The sequence below is a fragment of the Ipomoea triloba genome, chromosome 1 (genome assembly GCF_003576645.1).
Source record: "Ipomoea triloba cultivar NCNSP0323 chromosome 1, ASM357664v1".
NCBI classification, from domain to species: Eukaryota; Viridiplantae; Streptophyta; class Magnoliopsida; order Solanales; family Convolvulaceae; genus Ipomoea; species Ipomoea triloba.
The window spans coordinates 23,329,740-23,347,368 of NC_044916.1; the positions used below are offsets into that span (position 1 = coordinate 23,329,740).

Sequence of the window (17,629 nt, forward strand, 5' to 3'; positions counted from 1 at the left end):
TTGCCTATAGCTTTTAATGAGCTCAAGTTGGAGTTTATATTTTTCAATAAAAAAAACATTAAAGAAAACATAAAATTTTAGAATATTTGTTTAAAAGACATTATTATTTTTTATTTGAAATAGACTTGTATTATTTTACTATGAAAAATGCTTTCCACCCTTACAATTATCACTCCATATTAGTCACTCTCGAATTGAAAAAAAAATATTTATTAGTGACATAAGTTAGTACATTACTTTTATTTATAAAACTAGTAAATAATATAATTAATATTTAAGAAAAATATTTTCAAATATACCTTTATATTTTTTATTTTAAATTTACATGTTTCCTGATATTTTTTAATATTATTATTATTTTTTTGTTTTCAAGCTACGAAGAGATAACGAGTTTTTTTTCCACTTTTGATCCCCACTATTAATTTTTTTATATTTGGTTCTATGACTTTTAAAATCTTGTCACATTTGGTCATTCAGCTTAATTTCCGGTCACCGGTAATCAAATTTGTCGCTCTTTGTTATTGAATATGAGTGCATATATAATAGTCAAGTGTCTTATCTTGAAGGAAAAAATTGTCATTTTATATGACATTTTTTAACTAAAAAAATTTGGTTAGCGGTGACTGAAAATTAGGTCGAAAGACCAAATATATCAATATTTTAAAAGTCATGGAACCAAATGTGAAAAAGTTAATAGTCAAGATTTAAATGTGTAAAATAATCCAATTGTCATGGGACCAAAAATGAAAAAAAAAAAGAAATAGTCAGTGAACAAATGTGAAAATGATTCAATAGTCATTATTCATGACCAAAAGTGAAAAAAAAACTCCAGATCCGTAGGCAACATAGCATTTGCAAAAATTAAAATTTGGGTCTTACATTAATTAATTGCGTGGAAAAAGAAAAATCTCTGATATGGTATATCACAGTCACATATAACATATTGGTAGTTAAGTCGCCTAATTTATGATGGTAGTGTGGGCAGCCTGACTTTTTCTGTGAGAGGAGAGAGAGTCATGCAATAACCAACAATGGGTTAACCCACTGCCACACAATACCAGCTTTCAAACAACATCACTATAAATTTGCATATTTGTACGGAGACACTAAAAAAATAAAACAAACCCAAAAAAAGAAAAAGAAAAAGAAAAAAAAGACAGATTTCTTTTCTTTTCTTTTCTTGGGTAATATACAAATTGTAGGAGGTCGGCAAAGGGCGGCGGATCTGAGCATACATTCTACGGAGGAAGGAGGGAGGCGGCGGCGCCCGGCGGTTGGAACAGTCGGGCAAAGTCGGGAAAAAAAATAATACATAGAACGTTACGAATTAAACACACAAAAAAAAAAACAAAAAAAAAAATGGTTAATGGGAGTTCAAAGGGTGTGTCATGGAAGAGGAAGATGTGTGGGATGCAAGAGATTGAAAACGAGATAGAAAGAGTGTCTTTGGACGAAGGAAGCTCTCGTCACAATAGCATCAATACCGGCATTCTTCCCTCTCTTGGTGCTCGTAGCAATCGCAAAGTTGGTTTTCACCCATACATTATCTCACCCTTTGATCCTCGCTATAGGTATGTCCCACTCTTTTTTTTTTTTTTTTTGAATACTATTGACTCAGTTACAATGTAGTATCCGTTCATACATGCTTTCTCAACCTACTGAAGCACAACGAGCCAGCGCTCCCACTGGGATCAAACATGTGACCTTTACTTAGAAGGGCCACAGTTATGGGCAAATTATTGCATAGACCATGGTTTACACAGCTGTGTGGACCAAAAATAAAAAGTACATTATTTTTGTACTGAAGGTACATTATTTTTGTACTGAAGGTATATTATTTTAGGGTATATGTACCTTCAGTACAAAAATAATGTACTTTTTATTTTTGGTCCACATAGCTGTGTGAACCACGGTTCATGCAATAATGATTGAAGGCCGCTTGGCTACAAGGCCTTTGGCTGTCCTACTCTTTTATTTCTTTTGGATTACCAAGCCTGGAAACCCTCGTGTTATCTTAGCTGGCAAAGAATCACAAGGAAGTAAATCAGCCTAACGAGATCATTACCTCGTGATTACAAGTGTGGATCTGTTATCATCTTGGCTGAAGTTGTGTTTGTGTTTGTTGTGGCCTAGTGCAGGGCATGGGACACGTATCTAGTACTTCTTGTGTTCTATACGGCGTGGGTGTCTCCTTTTGAATTTGGGTTCCTAGAGAACCCAGGCTTGACTCTCTCCATCGCAGACAACGTTGTGAATGGGTTTTTCGCCATCGACATCGTCTTGACGTTCTTTGTGGCGTATCTTGACAAGCACACTTATCTTATGGTAGACGACCCGAAGAAGATTGCTTGGAGGTATGCCAAATCCTGGTTGGTTTTCGACGTGATTTCCACGGTGCCTTCTGAACTGGCTCGCAGCATTTTGCCAGATGCTGTTAAAGGCTATGGCTACTTGAACATGCTTCGCCTCTGGCGTCTTAGGAGAGTCAGTGCAATGTTTGCTCGGTATGTATGTATGTATGTAAGGTGCTCATCATCAAAATAGATTGAAACCAAAAGCTATAGCTCGTAGCCAAGTTGCTACTTGGCCCGACTTTCGTCCAACATTTTTTCTAGGCCACCAATAGTTGGACTTAGCCTTTCATCGGTTTTGACCAACAATTCTCCCTCCCAACTCTAGCCTATCTTAACTCGTAACGAAAGTCCAACTTAATTTCTTTATACCGCTATATTTTCGAGAGTTAGGGTGGTAGACTTGGCCTTTAATTAATTGACCTTCGCCCAACAATTCTCTAGCCATTAATTGTTGGAATTGGCTCTTCACCAGCCTCCGCCAAACAATTCTCTCAGAACCCATCAGTCTTAACTTCTAACAAAAACACAACTTTATTTTTTTATACCACCACATTTTCAAGAGGCAGGGTATTAATTGGACTTGACCTTTAACTAACCTCCACCCAACAATCATCTAGGCACTAATTGCAAGATTACCCTTACCGGCCTCCGCCCAGCAACTGTAATGCTAGCTTACTAGTTACAATAATCATCTCTTCTTGCAGATTGGAGAAGGATAAGCACTTTAGCTACTTCTGGGTTCGGGTTTTAAAGCTTATAAGCGTAAGTGTTTTAATTTATGTGTTTGAAGGAATGAATTGAAAAAAAATTTAAATTTAATTTCATCCTCTGATGTTTTGATGAGAATTATGTAAAATTTGCAGGTTACAATGTTTGCAAGCCACTGTGCTGCCTGTTTCTTCTATCTTATGGCTATTCGGAACCCAACTAATCCAAAACACACATGGCTTGGACTAGTCTCGGAAGGGTTTGAAGAAGACAGTATTTGGTCAAATTACGTGACATCCTTGTACTGGTCTATCACCACGCTTACAACTACTGGCTATGGAGATTTGCATGCTGTTAACACACCTGAAATGTTATTTGTCATCGCCTACATGTTATTCAACCTCGGCTTGACGGCATATCTCATCGGAAACATGACCAACCTCGTTGTTCACGTAACCAGCAGAACCAGGAAATTTGTGAGTTACATTTTACTTTAACTTAGGATTTTTCTCTATGTTCTTGAGTACCTCTATATATAATAAACTACATACCAAATCTATCCTAACATAACAAGAATGGAAAATTAAGTCCACCCTACTAAGAGTTTCTTAATATTCAATAAAGGTTTCCTAATATTCAACACTCCTCCTCAAGGGGAACATCTAGAAGTTCCAAGCTTGAATCAAAACAAACGCTCTACGTCACTCAAAATTACAAATGAAAATTAAGTGCAACTAGAGGATAATAGTGTTGGACGGCTTCGGAGGGACAATACTATAAACAACCCTTGGGAATCCATCAAGGGTGAAGCTTGTCACGAACATCCTTGGGAATGACGACACCAAGGGTAAAGATTAACACGAACACCTTTACAACAACATAAACACTCTAGGAACACCAAAGGTAGAGGCGGAAAGGAGCAAAGAATAGCAAAGGATGCAGTAGAGCCCATAGTAATGAAGATAAACATGAAAATAACACTGAGTTGAAGAGAGCACACAGATTGTAGGTAGCCACACTCCCCCTTACTTGAAACATGGGAAATAATCAAAGGCCATTATAGTAGTGCTGAAACTCAACATTCATGGGATAAGGCATACCGGATATAAAGGAATAACACGATTATACCAAAATAGTGAAACACCATGGCAAGAACCGAAGAAGCTTAGCAATAAACCCAAAAAGCTTTCAAATTTCACCCAATATGCATCAATGGTTGCCAAAAAATTTGCAACAATGTTGCAGGAAAAGGGGTAAAAGATGTGGTAGTTCAAGATGAAAAACTAGAAATAGAGGCCGAGTATGATAGCATCATATATATACTGGAAGCAGCGGGAGAATAAACCAAAAGCAACATGATAAAAGATAACTAGAAAAACAAAATATAATAAGTAAAATAAAACACTGAGTGTGCTGCTGGAAGAGGACGATGCTGAACTGCCACTAAAATCGAACACATAGAGATGATTAGAGAAGAAAAAGAAGATTGTTTGAAAATTCCGGCGACGGTGCCCGGAGGACTGCGGTGGCGGAACAACTAGGGTTTTGTTTAGGGTTTGTTTTAGGGTTTAGGCTATGGTACCATGTTGAAATTGAGGGATTGAAAGACCTAGCAGATGGAGAATATCAACCACCCACAAGTTAGGCGGAAGCAAAGTATGTAAGAAAACCAGAGAATAATAGAATATATGAATATATTATAATGAAAGAGTACAATATGTTTTTCTCTATATTCCTAAGTACCTCTATATATATACTAAACTACATACCAAATATATCCTAATAGGAATAGGAAACTAAGTTCACCCTAGCTACTAAGAGTTCCCTAATATTCAATAAAGGTTTCCTAATATTCAACAAGGAGAAAAATGGAAGTCAATGAAAAATATGGGTGTAATCAATGAAAACAGAGGGGATTTCCTGAAAAATGATTTCTTTTTTTTTTTTTGGAAATTCATTATCCGTTTGTCACAGTGGAGCAGTCAATCATTCCTGCCGCCCCCACCCCCACCATCACCACCACCACCACCTACCACCATCACCATTGTATATTTTAAATATTTCAAATTAAAAATAATTATACTCATTTTCTCGAAAATGAACCAAACACATCAAAACAGTTTTTCATAATGCGACCAAATACTAGAAAGAAAAATGCTTTTTGAAAAATAACTCATTTTCATTTTTCAGAAATCATTTTCTTGCTTTTCAAACGGACCTTAATTGGTATTTTCTTTCATCTGTTATATGCTAATTAGTTAAGGGTCACGCTTGTGTGAGACCGTCTCACGGATCCTTATTTGTGAGATGGGTTGGGTCGGGTCAAAACATCATGCAAATGTCATACTTATATGTTCAAATATAATACTAATCAGGAATACAATTTTTGTTACTTAGAAAAAGTATTACATTTGATCATATAAGTATGAAATTTGTGCGTATAAGTATCACATTTTCATCTTGACCCGAACCGTCTCATGGTAAGACGGTCTCACACAAGTTTTTGCCATTAGTTAAAGGTTGGCAAATTATACATTGGAGACCAGGGTCTACCTCGCATTCTGGATCGAGTCCATAAATAACCTTTCAGATTTTGTATTCACAGTTAACACATTATGTACTTGCAGCGCGATTCGATACAAGCAGCTTCGAGTTTTGCTCAAAGAAATCAACTGCCAGTACGGATGCAGGATCAGATGTTAGCGCACCTGTGCTTGAGGTATAGAACAGACGCGGAAGGGCTGCAGCAGCAAGAAACGCTGGACGCTCTCCCAAAGGCCATTAGGTCCAGTATTTCTAATTACCTCTTCTATTCTCTTGTTGACAAGGCCTACTTGTTCCATGGAGTATCGAACGACTTGCTCTTTCAATTGGTAATTTCATTTCCTCACATAATTTAATGGCGTTTAGTATTATGTTGTAATTACATGTTATGTGACGTTATTTGCAGGTGTCTGAGATGAAAGCCGAATACTTTCCTCCCAGGGAGGAAGTCATATTACAAAATGAAGCACCAACAGATTTGTACATTCTTGTAAATGGGTCTGCGGTAAGCATTTTTGTACATGTATATGTTCGGAACTACGTAACAATGTCCTATATAGATCAATGCTGTAAAAATCCACCTATGCGCCGACTAGGCATTAGACATTCCTAGGCCGAGGCGATTTTAGCTCTAGGTAATTTTTAGCCAGCTGGCCAATTAATCGGCCTACTTGGTGTCCTATGAATCGAGTTGGCCGCCTAACTCTGCCAAGTCGTTTTTTTTTTGTCTGCCCGGCTACTGCTCTTCTATATTCCTCCAGCCATGTATTCAACTAACCATCTAACATATGTAATTGACTAGTTTGAGAAATTATAACAGTCTAACAACTTTCAGTCCTGGGTGGGAAAAGTGGTGTGATATACACGGATTACTCGGTCTCCTAGGCGTCCCGGGCGCCCACCAGAGCGGCCTTCTGCAACATTGATGGCAAATTATGCTATGGACCGGGTCTACCTTGCAAGGTGGACCCGGATCTATGTTCACAATTTTAAAACTCTATATTCACAATTTTAAAACTCTATATTCACAATTTTAGATCTCAATATACAAAATTGTATTACTCAATATTCACAATTTTTGAACTCTATATTCACAATTTTGTTATATAGATTCAAAAATTATGTTATACGGTTGAATATAGAGTTTTGATACTGTTGAACATAGAGTTATGAAATTGTGAACATAGAGTTATAAAATTGTGAACATAAAATTATAAAATTGTGAACATAGAGTTATAAAATTGTGAACATAAAATTATAAAATTGTGAATATAGAGTTATGAAATTATGAAATTATGAACATAGAGTTATGAAATTGTGAACATGAACCCAAGTCCACCTTGCAAGGTGAATTGGGTACATGGCATAACAACCCAACATTGATATAGATATGATCCTAAGAGCATCCTTATCAATAGAGTTTTTTCGCGATTTTTTAAGAGTTTTGTAAGTGTAATTAGGAAAGAGAAAATGGGAGGTGATGAAAAAAATAAAACAAATCAAATTTTTTTAAAAAAAAATTAAAAAATAATAGGCGTGCCTGACGCGCCCGCAAGGCGCAAGTGTTGCGCCTGACGCGCGTCAGGCACAACACTTTCTTCTTCTCCAATTTTACTGTTCTATGAACCCAATTTTGCAGGAGTTAATTTTTCTTCTCTCTCTTGGGCTCTCTCATCCATGTCACTTGCTTTTGTACTATAAACCTTCTATTAACCATTGTTGTGGATGCCCTAAGACTCTTGAGTTTGATAACAATCCGTGTGTTATTATTACAAAAAATAATTATTTTGATTTCTCAAATAATTGTAATTAGTTGTTTTGGTACCTGACTATTACGGTATTCAAAATATACCCTTAACTTTAATTTGTACGAATGTGAAAGTTTTGAACTTTTTAACAAATGGGAAATGTTCATATAATTTTATGAAAATTTTAGTACTTTTGATATTAATTTAAAAACCATGTCTAAACCAAATAACTATTATGTTTCTATATCTCAAAAACAAAAAATTGTCACAATTTTACAAAACTGAAAATGTAAACATCTAATCATGAATGTTTGAAGGACTAAAATCTATTTTTTTTTCATCCTACTATTATTATTATTATTATTATTATTATTATTATTATTATTATTATTATTATTAATAATGCTGTAATCTTTTTGGCAGGAATTTGTGATACAGAGGAACGGAATGCACAAAGTAAGCTTAATTTCTAATATGCTCTTACAAATATTATCTACAGTTGTCACTAGAGTGGACATGAGAATTTATGTCAACGTGATACAAAAAACAAAACAAAACAAAAACTTGTGAATAGGTTTACGCAGAAATGAAGGCAGGGGATGTGTGCGGGGAAATAGGAGTCCTGTGTTACCGGCCACAGCTGTTTACCGTCCGTACCAAAAGACTAAGCCAGTTTCTCCGATTGGATCGCAGTTCCTTCTTCAACATCGTCAAAGCAAACGTCGGCGACGGCACAATCATAATGAACAATCTCCTTCAGGTCAGTGTACATACATGCATTCTCTGCTCTGCTATGCACCATCCGATATAATGAAGATCCAGTTTGCAATCATTATTATATCATTTATTATACGGATCATGATCCACACAGCTGTGTTAACCAGTGACTTAATATCTGATTTGGTCTCTCGACTATTAAGATTTCAGAATTTTAGTCCTTGACTTTCAAACTTGCTCAATTTAATCTTTAATTATGCAATTGTTAACCAAAACGTTCCTAATCATGATTATTTTGGGTTGGACAAATGTCTAATTTAAGTAAAAATTACATAGTTGGGAATGAAATTGAGCAGGTTTGAAAGTCGAGGACCAAATTGATAAATCATAATAATCGAGGGACTAAATTAGATATTAATTCATAAAAAGTGCTCCATCTGTCTCATTTTATCTGTCCTATTTACTATTCATTGGTCAAACCAACTTTTTCTTCTTTATTTATTTTCTTTATTATTTTTTATTTATTTTTAAATTTTATTTTTTGTGTTTAATAGTACTTTTAGTATAGTTTCTAAATATATAAATTTTGTATATTAATACTAAATTTAATATTGTAAAAAATTGAATTAAAAATAATTTCATTCAAGTCTCGTTAACCGAACCAGACACATAAAATGATACGGAAGGAGAATATACTAAAAGTACATTATTTGTGCATGTAAAGTACATTATTTGAAAGTACATTATTTTAGTACTGAAAATACATTATTTTATATATATACTATAAAATAATATGCATTCAATACACATATAATGTACTTTTAGTGTACTAAAATGTATTCCATATTCCTGGTTCACTAACTATGTGAACTCTATATAGTCCATACAATAATTTGGCTCGAGGTTTGAAACTTTTGTTGCTAAAACATTAAAAATTTGGGTTGTGTTGTTTGTGGAGATGTAGCATTTGAAAGACCGCAGGGATCCGATGATGGAATCGGTTTTAGCGGATACGGAGCACATGTTGGCCCAGGGAAGAATGGATATGCCCCTCACCTTGTGCTTTGCGGCCAATCGCGGAGATGACCTGTTGTTGAATCAATTGTTGAAACGGGGTATGGATCCCAATGAGTTGGACAACAATGGACGCACAGCTTTGGTATGTAACTTTTTTACCTTTAAAAGAAAAGAAGCCCTAAAGTAAATATACATACTACTAATACATTCTCTCTCTCTTTCAAAATAAAAGTTGGCCTTACCCACAAATTATACTATGAATCAAGGTCTACACTTACTCGATCTTGGTCCAAAAATAATATTTAGATTTTGTACAACAAATTGAAGACACATCACAAAGTAATTATAGACACATAACATGATAACTACAGATATATAAATTGTTAACTGCATGTACAGAATATATTGACTGGAAATGTGTCTGCAGTTAACATATTATGTACCTGGATTAACAATTTATGTGTCTGGAGCCATCATGTTATGTGATGTGTTTGTAATTACGGTGTTAAGTGCCTTCAATTTAAAATTCGAACTCATAAACTTGTGGTTACAACTTACAAATTTGTATCCTTGGCTAGGCTTACCGCAACAGTAATTCACATTTGATATTATGTTATGTTGCAGCACATTGCAGCCTCGCATGGATACCTCAACTGTGCAGTTTTACTTCTAGATTATGGAGCCGATCCAACTCAAAAAGGTATGTAATGTAACATTGTCATTCTGAATAAAATAACTTTAGACCAAATTATTTGCAAATATATATACACTACAATTGGTTAATTTTAAAGTATGGATCGTTGCAGATTCGGAGGACAACGTGCCCATATGGGACGCAATAACGGGGAAGCACGAAGCCGTAGTAAAACTACTGAATGACAACGGTGGAGCCATACCCTCGAGCGATGTAGGGCACTACGCATGCCAAGCCGTGGAGCAAGGCGACCTGGAGCTACTAAAGTACCTAGCCAAACACGGAGGGGACATAACCCTTCTCAACAGCGTGGGAACCACGGCGCTCCACACCGCCATTTCCGAGGATAATTTGGAAATGGTGAAGTTCTTGGTGGATAAAGGGGCTGACATTGACAAGGCGGACGTTCACGGGTGGACGCCGAGAGCGCTGGCGGAGTATCAGGGGCAGGAGGAGATTAAGCAGCTGTTTAAGACGGTGCAGGATTTTTCCGGGAAGGAAGCTGCGGGCGTTCCCTCTGAGATGCCGTCTGCCGCCCCGTACATCAAGAAGTACGCCAGCGAGCCTTTCTTACAGTGCTCGTCGGTTGAGATGCCGCTGCTGCATGCCCAGGACACCAGCTTGATGAGCAACACTAAATGGAGGAAGAGGGCAACCAATTATCGCAATTCGCTCATTGGTTTCATGTCAACGGCTGAGACTACGTCTAATGGAGGTCAGATCCATCATCAAAACTTCTTAGCTTTATTTCATAATTATTGGGTTGAGGCACTGAAAGGCAAGTCCACTACCAGGTTGTTGGAGATTGTTGGGTTGAACTTACAACTTGGTCAAAAGCTATAGCCGGTAGTGATAGGACAACTTTATTTTCTCATAGACAGCCACATATTTTCCTTAGGCTAGGTTCTAGACTTGGCATTTCACCGGCATCCGCCCAACAATCCCCTTCCCAGCAGGTAAATTATACCATAGATCAGGGTTTACATTACATTATGGACCTTGATCCAAAATTAACCTGCAGTTAATTGTTTCTGTACCTGTAAACAAATTGAAGGCAAATTACATGATAATTACAACAAGCGCATAACATGCATAACATGATAACTATAGACACATAAATTATTAATTGCAGATACATAATATGTTAACTGCAACCACATAAGATGTTGGTTAACATGTTATGTGTTTGCAGTTAACGTATTATGTATCTATAGTTAACAATTATGTGTCTATAGTTATCATGTTATGTGTCTGTAATTATCCTGTTATGTGCTTTCAATTCGTTTACAGGTATTGTAATTGCAGGAAAAGAATGTATTAATTGCAGGCAGATAATTTTTGGATCAGAATTCGCAATGTTATACAAACCCCGAACCCTGGTACATGGTATAACAATTGCTCTAAGTAAAGCTATCTAAAAAACTATATCTAGTAACTAAGACGTAATTTTATTTCCTTATAAACTGCCACACATTTTTGATAGATTGGGTGTTAGAAGGCTCTTTTTATGCCTCCGGCCAACAAAATTAAATTAAAAAAATCCATCTCCCCTCTTACAAATAGGTTTGGTTTCATCCGGATATGGTTTCAAGAGTCATCAACAAAGTACTCCCAGAGTGACCATCACCTGCCCAGAAAGTGGGGAAAAAGCAGGAAGGGTGATCCTGTTGCCGCGGTCCTTGAAAGAGCTGATGGAAATCGGTGCCAATAAATTTGGTTTTGCGGCGGACAAAGTTCTAGCCAAAGACGGAGCGTTGATCGAAGACATTGCAGTGATCCGAGACGGGGATCTCCTCGTTCTTGCATCTCAGCAGCACGCAGAACGACAGTCATCACCAATAATAGCCATTTAGTTTCCGGCCACTACTCAAACTTGCTTCAATTCACTTGCAAAGGACCAAGTTGGAGTTGGAATTGGCCGGGGGCGTAAGTGTATTCGTGTAATACATATATAGCGAACCCAAATATAGACAAATAAAACTTGCTATAGGAAGAGAAAAAAATTAAATTTTCACGTAAAAACCATTTTGGGTTATGTTATTAGCAAATGACAGATGATTGGAAAAAGAGGCAGCACTTAATTGTTTAATTAGTTGTTAGATGCAGACATCCAGGTAGATGTTTAGGCTTGGTGTTGGGGTGGGTGTGCTCAATTATTGTTAGCTAGCTCCTCAATGCATCTAATTTTAAATTAAACATTATTAATATATTTATACATGGAAATTTAATTTAGTTGTAACATATTATTACTTTTTATTTTTTAAACATCATGATGTAATATTGTAATTTTATGAAGTATATGCTAATTAAACATGCTTCTTCTTTTTTCTTTTCTTTTCTTTAATTTTGCTTCAGGTGATTCTTTCAATGTTAGTGATTGTCACCACATCTAGGTTGCACTTGCAAATTATAAATTGAGTAGATGATATGAGGAGGTATTATTCAAATTATGGTGCCTTTCAATCTTCATGGTTTTTATTGAAAACAATTTCCCATTCCTTAGCTTGCTGTTTAAATTAAAGATAATTAAAATTATATTTACCCAGCGTTCCCTAAAGTTGAATGAACAATTGATGTAATATTTACAAAAGGCTTGTAATAAAATCAACAGAAGTAACTTAGTCTCGGATTCTCGGTAGAGGTTTATAGTTTGTAAAGATTATTAGAAGAGTCTATATGATATAAATTAAATGAAACAAAAGAGTCACTAAACGAAAGACTAAAGTAGTTTTGCATAGACAAGTCTGGTAAATACTAACTATCGGTAGACTAATGCAAAAACAACTAGAAGAAGTTATCTATCAATAGAGTCAAAAGATCAATAGAGCCATTAGATTAGGATAAAAGTCATTTTGTGATTTGCGCTTTTTGTGACTAGCAAAGGAAGGAAAATTAAAGTTAACAGGAAATAACTATGAGTTAAAGGATAAATAACATCGTTTTTAATTTTTAGAAAATAGCTTCCCCTTTTTTGGGAAGTCATTTTCGTCGAGTCTTCATTCTTCTTCTCCCTAACTCGGCCAGCTAGCCGTCGTTGCCCTAATTGCCAACTGTCGTTGCACTACAAACCTAGCTAGGTCGTCACCGAACATTGTTGTTAGCCACTGTCGTCACGCCCAACGCCACTAGCCATGTCGAGCTCCGATCCCATCGTCACTGCCCAACCATTCGTCGATCTCCACATCGGCCGCCGTCGTTGCTTGGCCCATAGTTTCCGTCATCGTCGAGCTTGAATGTAAACCACCTTTGTATTTGAAATTTCTTGGAAAATTTATTCTTCAAAGTCGCCGCCCAGCTAGCCGTTGATCTGCACACCTCTTGCCATCGCCCTCTTCTTTCCCATTGTTGCAGGGGAAAATACTGGGTAGAGATTTGGACTTGTGCGTTTGACTACACGATTGTAGGGGTTGTTATGCTGTGGACCCAGGTCCACCTTGCAAGGTGGATCTGGGTCTACATTTACATACACTATACTCTACCTTCACAATTTATAAACTCTACATTCACACATTACAAGATTATATGTTTAGTAATTATACTCTACATTCACATACACTATACGCTACATTCACTTTGTAAACTCCACATTCTCACATTCAAAACTCTATATTCCCAGGTCCTATACTCCACATTCACAACTTAAGAACTCCACATTCACACATTACAGGGCTACAAGTTGCTAGAATTTCTTAACTCTATTACAGATTCACACATGCATAACTCTACATTCACGATTTCTACACTCCATATTCACAATTTGAAACCTCCACATTCACACATTTTTGGGCAACTCTACATTCACACAATCATAAATCTACATTCACGATTTCTATACTCTACATTCACACTTTGAAACCTCTACATTCACACATTTTTGGACAACTCTATATTCAGCAATATGTTTACAAATTAAAAAAAAAAAAAGAGAGGACAAAAACGACGTAATTTTGGACCCAGGTCCACCTTGCAAGGTGGACCTGGGTCCACAGCATAATTTGCCCGATTGTAGATTGTGGGCTTAAGTTTTAACAACAACAATAATACATGTTGTGGGTTCAAGAATTTTGGAGTAACAATAATACAGATAATGTAGATTTTGGAGTATTGTTGGTTTGACTCTTGGGTTAATGTTCTGAACATGATGTCATGTTATTCATGTTATGAATCTGAGTACTTCTTGGTATGTATATTTCCTTTAGAAATGAACTTGAGTTTGATATGTTGAGGTCTTGAACTCCTGTGAGTAATTCCTTGGTTTCCTGTGTCTTGTATACCTTTGGAAGGTGGCTATTCACGCTACGGCTCTACGTATATCTAGTACCATGGAAGGAGGGTGATTAGGCTCATATGCCTCTGTGATTGGGCTCATCATATGCCTTTGTGATTGAGTAATTCCTTGGATTTCATGTGTCATGTATATCCTTTGGGAAGGAGGTCATTGAGCTACAGCTCTGTATATATTTGTTATTATGGAAGGGGGTTATTTGGGTTTGCATGTCTCTGTGATTAGGCTTATATGCCTCTGTGATATGACATTGTGATATGTCATCTATATTATGGTTGAGAGGTTTGGTTTGGAGTTTATTCTATGGTTCTTGGTTGGTCACTCTAAGGGAGTGATGTGAGGTTGTTGATTTGTTGGTTACATTTGTGTGGTTCAGTTGAGCTTGTGCTTGGTTTAAGAGTATTATTATGGAACTGTGGTATTATGAATTCATTCCTTGATATTGAATTCGTTGAGGTGTCTTTGGTTTATGATTCATTCAGCCTATTGTTGTTGAGTCCTCTAGTTTTGAAACAAATGATAGTTTCGTTGGCATATATTCTATATGCGTGTGTAAAATCTATTTACAAAGTTATGCTATACTATTGTATTTCTCACGAGTGTGAGTGAAGTATTACTTAGCATTTCTTTGCTAATATTTCTAATTCCACGTATGGAGTAGAATCTACACATGAGAGCGCTAGCTGTAGTTCTATTCATTCCTTATGTTCTAGCTTAGTGATTTTGGTGATGTGTAGACATTTGGGCCTGCGTACCTTAGATTTTATGATTGTAATAACAATTAGATTATGTTTGGTTTGAGGATTTTTGAGACTTATGTTTAAATTCACCTTAGCATCTAGGTTATGGTTGACTTGGATGTGGCGTAGCACCCCTTGTTGGTATAGTTACACTTCCGCATTTATATTGTTTAGTGTTCGAGATTTGATAGCTTTGCCTTAAGTTTATTGCTTATCTCAGCCTAATAGTTAGGGGTGTTACATATGTGTTCCTAGTGTTTAATTTTGTTCCCTGTGCTTGTGTTCCCAGTATATTAAAATGTAAGGGGTACCACTATGTTGTTTGCTTTTCCATGTGTTTTTGTTCTCTGAAAATGAAAATCAGCAGGGGACCACTATGTTAGTGTTTATTAAATACAAAAAGGGTCTCATTATGCAATTGAATACTGCTCTGAAACTTACTTTATTTATTAATTAATTAATTAATTATTTATTTATTATGTCTGCTTTGTTTAAAAAAATTAGATGATTATGGGGAAAGTGACCTATTTACACTTAAGATAAAACATAGTGGTAAAGTACAATAAACTGAACTAGTAACATATATTGGGGGGCAAATTGAATATTGTGATTATGTTGATGTTGATTAATGGGGGTATATTATTCTGCAAGATAAACTTGAGTAATTAGGGTATAATAGAAATGAGAGTAAGTTATATGGCCGAGTAAGAGATGGCGGGTTGATTGAGATTGTGACAGATCTTGAAGCTTGGGATTTAATTGAATTTTAAGGTAAGTCAGGAAAAATAGAGGTTTGGATTGATAATGGTGAATATAATAGGGAAGTTAGTGAGGATGGAGAAAAAACTAATAATGAAGATATTGACTTTGATTGTGATTATGAGTTAGAAGAAGTAGGTAGGAGTGATGATATTGACTTTAATAAGGGAATAAATCCAATTGTAGAGTTTCATGGAGTTGGATCAAGTGGTAATGTGAAAGATAGGGAAAAGTAGTGTACGAAGATGAATGCTGGTCTGATGAAGGGACTCCTCATGGCAGTGATGAGGAAGTTGAAGATGATATTTGGCCACAATTTAGGTCTTGTGATATGGAATGTCCTAATTTTACTGTGGGTATGACATTTGGACTAAATCTAAGTTTAAAGACGCCATTATAAATTATGCTTTCAAAGAAGGTAAGGATTTGAAATTTGTAAGGAATGATAAAATCATATTAGTAGTCAAGTGCAAACAAAGTGACTACCCATGATACATAAGACTTAAGTTGATTGAGAATGTTAATTATTGGGGGGATTTCTGCATTTAATGATAAACATGCTGGTTGTTCTTGAGTGTATGAGAACAAAATGGTTAGTTCGAGCAGACTTGCAAAGAAGTGGAAGAAAGAAATTGGTAGCCATTCTGATTGGAAAGTAAGTGAGTTTAAACAAAGTAGCCACATATCAATTGTTCCCTATATCTCATAAGGTGGCTTATAAGGCCATGAAAATTTGCTAGGGCTACCTTAACTAGAGAATTGGAGGATTACTTTAAGAAGTTTTGAAGCTACTACCTTGAAATTCAAAACACTACTTCAATTGTAAAAATGAGTGAATTTATAAAAGATGGAGGAGAGAAGAGGTTCCTGAGATGGTACCCATACATATGTTGGGAGGTCTGCAGAGTTGGATTTGCGCATTATAGGAAGATTATTGAGCAAATACCAATTCTTGTCCTACGACTATTAGCAAAATGACAATTTTGGTCCACATGTTTAATTTTTATCAATTTTGGTCCCACGACTATTGTTTTAATACCAATTTTGGTCCCACGACTATTGTTTTAATACCAATTTTGGTCCCACGACCATTGTTTTAGTGCCAAAATTCATCACGCCGGTCACCCATCGATTTAAAACATGCCGAAAGCTAAAAATTTTAAAGGTATTTTTGTTTTTTTCAACTCAATATCCTAATTTGAATATGAATAAAGAGAATTAAGCCCTAAGATCGATCAAAATTCGCAGTTTTCCTCCTCATTTGAGAAAGAAAACTGTGAATTGTGATCGATCTTAGGACTTAAATCCATTTATTCATACTCAAATTAGGATTTAAGTTGAAAATGACAAAAATACCATTAAGAATTTTAGATTTTTACACGTTTTAAATGGATGAGTGACCGGCGCGATGAATTTTGACACTAGAACAATAGTCATGAGATCAAAATTGGTAGAAATTAAAGATGTGGATCAAAATTGTCATTTTGCTAATAGTTGTAAGACCAAAATTGATATTTGCTATGAAATTATCAATGAGTTAATTCCATTTTTGGTCCTAGATTTATAGGTGACATTCCACTTTTGGTCCTTTTTTATTAGAACATCCACATTTGGTCCTAGTATTATTGTGACATGACCAATTTTGGTCATCCATCAACAAAATCGTTGAAATATCGTTAAATACAAAGACATTTTGGTCATTTTTATACAAAGTGAATTGACCCTACTATATTTGTATGTTTATTTTTTTGAAAAAAGTCACAATTGAAGACCGAAATGTTTGTGTATTTAACGATATTATAACAGTTTTGTTAATAAATGACCAATAATGGTCATACCACAATAATACTAGAACAAAATGTGAATGTTCTAATAAAAATGGACTAAAAATAGACTATCACCTATAAATTTAGGACCAAAACTGGAATTAATTCTTGAGAAATAAGAGTTCTAAATGTCCATACTTTAAGAGAAAAAAAAATCCCTATTAAAATATAAATGTTGATTGTGTTATTAATTGTAAATATATAAATCTATACTATATATAAAAACAATTTCCTCCT

General features: G+C 35.6%; 1 protein-coding gene across 2 annotated transcripts; it reads left to right on the plus strand.

The window, feature by feature from the left end:
- Positions 1 to 1,114: 1,114 nt before the first annotated feature.
- Positions 1,115 to 12,023, plus strand: LOC115997033 (potassium channel AKT1-like). 2 transcript variants are annotated; one of them, XM_031236483.1, is made up of 12 exons: positions 1,115 to 1,571; positions 2,139 to 2,504; positions 3,059 to 3,116; positions 3,218 to 3,538; positions 5,690 to 5,935; positions 6,013 to 6,111; positions 7,778 to 7,810; positions 7,929 to 8,114; positions 9,036 to 9,230; positions 9,713 to 9,788; positions 9,895 to 10,497; positions 11,346 to 12,023. In XM_031236483.1, the coding sequence occupies exons 1-12, from the start codon at positions 1,360 to 1,362 to the stop codon at positions 11,633 to 11,635; spliced, it is 2,685 nt and encodes an 894-aa protein (XP_031092343.1). In that variant the 5' UTR covers positions 1,115 to 1,359; the 3' UTR covers positions 11,636 to 12,023. The 2 variants fall into 2 exon arrangements, with proteins under 2 accessions (XP_031092343.1, XP_031092352.1); XM_031236492.1 differs by having other exon boundaries at positions 2,139 to 2,354.
- The last annotated feature ends 5,606 nt before the right edge of the window (positions 12,024 to 17,629 follow it).